This window comes from Diachasma alloeum, unplaced genomic scaffold, assembly GCF_001412515.2.
Source record: "Diachasma alloeum isolate Michigan unplaced genomic scaffold, Dall2.0 Dall_scaffold_00201, whole genome shotgun sequence".
In the NCBI taxonomy this organism is placed as follows: domain Eukaryota; kingdom Metazoa; phylum Arthropoda; class Insecta; order Hymenoptera; family Braconidae; genus Diachasma; species Diachasma alloeum.
The window spans coordinates 2,154,594-2,162,183 of NW_021680366.1; the positions used below are offsets into that span (position 1 = coordinate 2,154,594).

At 39.7% G+C, this 7,590-nt stretch overlaps 1 protein-coding gene across 1 annotated transcript; it reads right to left on the bottom strand.

The window, feature by feature from the left end:
- Nucleotides 1-221: 221 nt before the first annotated feature.
- Nucleotides 222-5,841, bottom strand: LOC107035851 (protein hairy). The gene is made up of 3 exons (XM_015253450.1): nt 5,749-5,841; nt 5,116-5,211; nt 222-1,391 (listed from the first exon to the last, which is right to left on the bottom strand). Exons 1-3 carry the CDS (start codon nt 5,839-5,841, stop codon nt 222-224), a joined length of 1,359 nt encoding a protein of 452 aa, XP_015108936.1.
- Between the last annotated feature and the right edge of the window lie 1,749 nt (nt 5,842-7,590).

The following is a 7,590-nucleotide window of genomic DNA, read 5'->3' on the forward strand; positions in this document are numbered from 1 at the left end:
AAAGATCTGACTACGAAAATGATGAATAAATTAAAATATAGCAGTCGCATCCTACCCCTAATCGTATCAAATATCCTGAAAACAATTTAATCACGAATTAATCGAAAAATCAAACGAAACAAAGAAAAGAAGAAAAAATGCTAAAATGGCCAAAAAACAATTTTCAAATTAGTCCTAAATCAAAGTGAAATAAATTTTGGATACAGCGAGTCTCATCGCGATCACCATGGTCTCCACATGTCGCCACCCCCCTGTGACGATCCGGCACCAGGTCCTCCCGGACCCTGCGGATGTCCATTACCCAGTCCCAAAAAAGCCTTAGCCTTCCCGGACAAATCTTCCGCGGAGATGGCATACTCTTCCCTGCTTCTAAACCCAGTCCCATTAGACGTGGTTACAGAGACAGTGGAGCTCGATGCCTCTTGGTATTTCGGCCTCTTATCCGAAATAACAAGAAGCCCATCAGAATGATGTCGCTTGAGACCCTCCCTCCTAGACCGCACGGAACCCCGATTGTACGCCTTATCCGTGATAACTGACAAGGGCTGCCGTAAGTTCTGAACTTTACTACTAGCGTCCCCCGCCTCCTGAGGCACATCCCTCCTCGAAGTTGTGACATCACTCTTTGGTTCAACGAACACAGCAATCGGCGACTTGCGATCGCTTGTCGAGCTTATTTGTGACTTTTGCGTTTCGGGTGAGCTCTTCGACGAGGCGGGACTAGCCTCAGGTATCTTGAATCGATGATGACTTGGGGATTCGGTGTGTCGGTACTGATGTGCCTCGGAGTGATGGCTCTCCTCTCCGAAGCTCGAGGTCGACGTTGACGGACTGAGGAGAGGACTGTGAGCCCGGTGGACAGCTGTGAAGGCCGACGTTCCTCCGGTCCTCGAGGGCTCCGCAGACGGCGGGAAGAAGGGAAAATTGGCGGAGATTCCTGCGGACTGCGGTACCAGCAGCGCAAGCTCACCCGTTGGTAATCTACTCGGGATGAGCTGTACCCCCGATGGTATTTGGATTCTGGCGCTACCGTTGTTGTTCTCATCTCCGCTGTGGAAGTCACTCTGAAAGCCGACCTTCACCTCCGGGAACAACCTGTCCGGCATGTAGGGGACGAAGTGACTGTAGAATGGCGCCATCTGCTGGAGGTTCGTCACGCAGCTGTTGAGGTGGGTCACCAGTCGCTGTTTTACCGCGGAATCGACGTTCTCGAGGTGATTGACGTAGCGGGAAACCTCGCCGGCGCATTCGGAGAAACCAGAGCGAAATTTTGATAGGACAGCGGGATCCGTTGCCACCGCTGTATTCAGCTGTTGACGCTGGACTGTCTGGAGGTGCTTCACTGTCATCTCGAGGATGTCAGCTTTCTCCAGCTTCGAGTGGCGGGCGGGCTGTAATGAACATAAACGGAAATTGTTAAAAGTGTAATTGGAAAGCAATTTTAATATGTAATCACTGTAATTATAGGTTTAACTATGTTTTTTTTTAATTGACGTAGGTAACAATTATTTAAAACAATGGGTGGGGGAAGGGTTGTTTTTAATTGTTAATTACATGGGTGGGGTATTTTTAAACTGAATAATGTGGTTGGAACAATTCAGTAGCGAAGTGGTAAACCGGTTTAAGTGGACTCATCTCCCAGTTGAGTTTTTGAGGAATATTTCCGAATCTAACGGAGATGGCGAAATTTTCGTAATTCCATTTGTTATAGCTCTCAATCCGCTCTACAAAAAAGGGTTTAACAAAAATTTTGCCATCTCCCTTGGATTCCGAGATATTTATTAAAAACTGGTCAATAGTCAAAACTGACTTATACCAGTTAGTTTTACTACTTCGCTACTGAATTAATTTGATGTTCATAATGGCTGCAACTTTACAGGTTAAGGTACAAAGTTTTATGTGATGTATAGCGGGTCTGTATATTTAAAATGAAATTTTCGGAGTCAATGAGAGTTTCTCAAATAGGTAGGGAACTAATTCACCTGTAGATCCGTGAATCATCCGAGATGTCTTCATTCAGTTATTTACTAAAATAGACATTTATGGGAATGTTTTGTATGCTCTTTGTTTTTCCAAGTAGACGGAAATAACGTAATAGTCCTGATGAGGAGTGAAATTTACCACTCGAAACGTTGGCGAAAGTAAATGGATTTTTTGTGTTAATTCATTGTGGACGTTGAAATAGCCGAAAACCGCGACATGGCCTGGAGAAGGACGAGAAATTTTTGTAATCTACACCGATTAGTAATTAATAATCAGCTCGATGATGGTACAAATATTATTGCGTGGGGATGCGTAATTCTCCGGACATGTTTCGACCCATGGAAACAGGTATACGATGAGCTAGGATGAATGAAATCCATCGTGGGAACCCGTTAAGTTTTTCATGGGTCTTCAGAATTTTTTTTTCCCTCCGAGAATCTAGAAATGAAAACTGGTCCATACGAAAACGAGGTTATTCTTTAAATTTCCGAAAAAACTCGGGACAGCCCTTTGGCTACCGATGAATTCAGCGTGGGCGCAAGTCCCCCCCTGGGATTTTTGTGGTGGTCTATTGTGCCCCGAATACTTCTCACTGACGCGGCTTAAGGTATTCCTACACGTATAGATGTTTTCACGATGAACCTCTTGGATGGCCGTCCACCTTAACAATAGGCGTGGGAGATGGGCGCTCGTCTCGGTTACACACGTTGCTGGTGCGTTAAAGAGTTATTGTCTGTGGGAAATATTCCGGGCTTGTGGGATTCATTCATAAAAGAGTGGGCGGTTGCGCATTAAATGTGTACCAGTCTGATGACATGTTGAATGATTTGACTGGGCTCTTTGGTTATTTTAGGTGGACGGAATTAACCGCGAGTTTCCTCGTTTCGGGGAATTGAGAATTAGGGGCTATTGGGGTGATTAGCGGCTGTGGATTTTGGAATTCACTGCATGAAGAGGAAAGTTGAATAAAAATTGAATAAACAGTACGAGAAAATCGTGGCAAATTTTACTGTATGAGGGGTAGTGGAGCGAAATTCTAGTTTAATAAAAAATACTTTTTGCGGAGGATATCTTACTATTCGGTCGATGAAAAAGTACATCTGTGGATGCAAAAATTGCTGTTCCCTGTGCAGTGAAATTGAAGGACATGGGAATGGACGAAAGTGAAATTTTATTATTCCGCGTTTGGCTAAAAATGTAATTTTCAGTCAAAAAAATTACTTCATATGTGGGAACCATTACGCAATATTGAGCAATCATTCACATTCATGAGATAATTTTTGATAGCATGAATGCTAAATTTTACAGTTTCGGCACAAATTGCCCTCACGTTTAGTAAATTTTCTCAAGTCAGCGAAGAAAACTTAAGAAAAGCCAAGTACATTTTTATAGTTTGGCACAGACGACACCATAGATTCAACCATTTTTAATCATCGAATTTGTCAATTAAATATCGTGAGGAAAATTTGAAAAAAATCATGAATATTCAGTCATTCAATTTGCATTTTCCACAAAATTATTATTTTCTTAAACATTCATTGTTTATAAATAAATAATTGAAACTGTTACGATTACAATTGCGAACAGTAGATTCTTACGGTGGAAAATTGATTGTTTATAAATTATTTTTACAAAATGCTCGTAATTTTCAAAAATTTGAATTTCTTGATTATTTCATCAATCTTCCTTCAAAAGTAAACTATCTAATTTTGTTTTCACATTTTAAAAATATTATCTAACGGTTCAATATCGAGATTCAGTTAAAATAATAAAATCATTGCAAAATATCCGGAAACCGGGGGTCAAATGGGGCTCAAATGAAAGCTCTCATGTTCGACTACAACAGTAGGAAAGTATTTCACTGGAGAACAAATAACCAAAGCAGGTGGACATGCTTAAAGCGAACCTTTCTATTCACCTTAGAATTCCGGAAACAAACTAAACTGCACGTAGTTTTCCCTATTTTTAAGCAAAAATCTAATTACGAGATGATGACATCACCCCAATAGCAGCGATAATGTACCGTAGCTAAAGGGCACCAAGAATGCCCTTAAGCACCTGCTAATCTCCCAGGAAGGTTAAAACTGGGCGTATACCTTCTCACCGACAAATCGATGGGAGTCCTTCGAAGGATCTCTCCGAAGATGATACGGTCAACAAAGCCCCAATCTTACTCGTAACCTGAGCCAATTTTTTCATCCCTCTTCGCTCTCAATCTCCTCGCTCTTTCATTTTTTAAATAATTACATTGAGGTTCCCACGAATGTGGGGGGGCGTTACGTGCGGATCTGGCAGGTAGCGGAAGTCATCTGGATACGCATAACAGAGTCCTGTGGTGTACCTCCGGGGCCCTCTTGGGAATTGATTCCCGGGGTATTTGAATAATCTTGAGATTCCGATGCTCAAGGGGTAAATTGTCAGGTTGATTTTTGATTTTTTTTTTTCATTCCTGTTAGTTCGAGGGAACGTTCGGGCAGTGGTCAGGCGCCCATTAGGTGGAGGTCCACTTGAAAATTCTTAGCTCCCTTGTTACGCGCTCGAGTGCCATTGTTGGGTCGAGAGGGAGCGGTGGGGGAATGCGGACGCGCATGGGAGAGAAGGAGAGTGAACGATGAGTTCCCACGGCGTGTCATCGAAAATATTAAAAACAAAGGGACTCTCCGTGAACTGCTGTCTCTACACTCGTCTCTTGTTGATATTTGCGGAAGGCATTTCCGTTAGGGTGTTTTCGGAGATTATTTGTTAAGATGTTTCGGCCAGTTTTGGGAGCTTATTTTTTACGGGTGCACTGTAGAAGTTTCTTGAAATTTCAGTCAGCGTCATTTGAATTTTCGATGCTGTGAGGTTGAATTCAATTTTAAATGAAAGCGTTCACTAAAGAAGTTCTCATTCATCTTGAAAATTCAGGAAAATTGGGGTTTTGATGTTAAACATTTATTGATTTTTCAATGAAGGCTTGAATTTTCAATCTCATTATGAAAATTGAACATCACATACAATTCAATTTTTAATAAATTGAAAATTCAAAAAATTAAGTAATTTGTCAACGAAGAAATACAATTGTCGCTGTTTGAAATTTCAAGAGTAATTTTCTAACAGTGTGGCAGAGGTAGAAAATCTAGGAACACTTACGTCTTTCTTCATTGCTTCGAGGATTAAACTCTTGAGCTCTTCGAGGCATGTATTTATTCGGGCTCGTCTCCTCTTCTCCATTATTGGTTTATTACTCTGAAAAGAGAGGGGGCGTCGAAATTATTTGACGTTCAATCAGATTTTTGTACGCTGTTTGAAATTTTTTCGAATCTCAGTGACATGAAATGCGATTTAGGGGAAAAATTGGTCATGAAATTTCAAGTTTTTGGTAGAATTCAAGGAAATCTATGAGTTCTCAGTGGAAATGACATGGAAATTTCCCAAATTGATTGAATTTTCAATGGAACATGAATATTCAGAAACAAAAAGACATAAATGTTCTATTTTTCCCGGAATTTTATTGATTTTTAAATCATTCAAAATAAATTCACTGAAACATTAGATTTTTCAATGACGAAATTTCCTGAAATTTCAGTGGAAAATAAAAATAAAAAGTTCTGGAATTAAACACGAAAAATTCCGACGAAAATGTTTAACAATATCATTGCAACAAAAAATATTGAAATTCGAGGCATTTTAGAGAGGAAATTTTCAGACTTCAATCGCTCAATAATTTCTTTGCTAATTACTTTAATGTTTAGCTTGATAAAATATAAAAATTGTTGTTTTTACCCTTCGCAATTCTGCCTTTGACATTCCCGTTTGGGTCTGCGCATCGAATTCGTCATCGCTTCCAGACATCTTGTAATTAACGTAATCCACCATTTATCGAAGTAACTACGTAATCACCACACAACCTCAACACTCGATGCAGTATTCCTCAAATTCTGTTTTTATGATAAGAGTTCACGAAAATATCGTGAAATATCTTCATGAATGGAACCAATGAATCCACACGATTAATTCACTAGGCACGTGGTCAATAGTTTTGTCACAGTTGCGTAATGTTTCTTCGTGAACACAGTAATCCAATGTGAGACCTCGGACGCTCCTGGCTCGAGTGAACCCCGAGGTTCAGTCGTCTCCGGAGGGTTTGGGGTTGAGTGCTCGAGGGTAACTGTTTGACGTTTTCAAAATCGTTGAGGAGGCCGCATGCCGATGCATCCGAGAATTACTGGGGTGGGGGAAACGGTCTTTAGTGCGGTGGAGGGGAAGAGAATTAAGGGAGAGGGGAGCCCTTGGCCCTAGTCAGACCTGTTGATGTGTGGGAATTCGCGCCGAGACTGGGGGGCATTCCACGACCACGTGTGCTAGCAATGAATCTTATCTTTCAGAAAATATTTTTTTTATGGACAAATTACTGAAACATCCGGAGAAGTAAAATAATTGAATTGTGGGATGGTTTTAGGATAAAAAAACGTTATTTTGTCTTACAAAAATGTCTGAAGTTGATGAATGATGTATCGATTTGGGTTCTGAGATCTAACACTGTTGGAAATTTTTTGAAAGTTCATGGAAGATATTGTAGTAAATCTCATGAGAGTGACATTAAATCGAATTTTGGGAAAAAATGATTATGAAATTCAAAGTTTTAAGTAGAATTCAAGATGAATTCTGCTTTGTTGATTTCCAGATCATTTGAACAGAAAATTAATGGAGTATTTGATTTTTCAATGACAAGATTTCCTGAAATTTCAATGAAACTCGAAAAAATTGTGTTCGATGAAAACCTTAGGAAACGCAATATTAAGAAAATAGAATTATTCGATTTTCCTCCGCCCTAAATTATTTGGGCAATTATGACTCATTTGTTCATGTTTCACAGAATGGTATTCAATTTTTTATTCGTTCGAGAGATTGCCAACGCTTTTTTTTTAGAAAAGAAGTCCAATTGTTCCAGATCTTTTTAACAACTATTTGAACATGAAGTTGCATTAGCCTTGAATTCTGCACTTTTGTCGTTTCTAATTTGGCTAAATCGCTTGACTCACTCCGTCCACTTGCTTTGACTTACTATTATCATTACTATTTTGTTGATTATGTAGCAGAAATTCCTCTGCATAAATAATACCATGTATTAATGCAAAAATAAATGAAATTAATTGAAAACTTCTGATTTATAAAATCTCGAATAAATGAATTCTACAGTTGAAATATTGTTTTTCCTATTGAATTAGGGAATGATCTCATTCTCACGTAGTCTTGACGACGTTCCATTGACATATGCGTGAGAAAATATTAAAAAATGTACGATCCATAATCCAAGAAACCGTACAATCAATTCAACAATTGCGGTGAGGATATCTGCCTACTCCTGACCTACTTGTATCAAAAAATATACGATACTTTGTAACGCGAAATTTAATAAAAGTGTTTATGTAATGTACCTCACAACAGCGAGCTCAATGGTTCGTGCATGTATCAGTGAATGTACATGTGCGCACGCCAGCCACACGTATGGCGCGCGCAAGGCGGTATTCAATGAAGTACAAATTCACTCGTCTACGAAAAAATTCCCACAGTCCAAACAGTCGCTCTAATTCATCATTTCACTCTGAATTTTTTCCCCCTCAT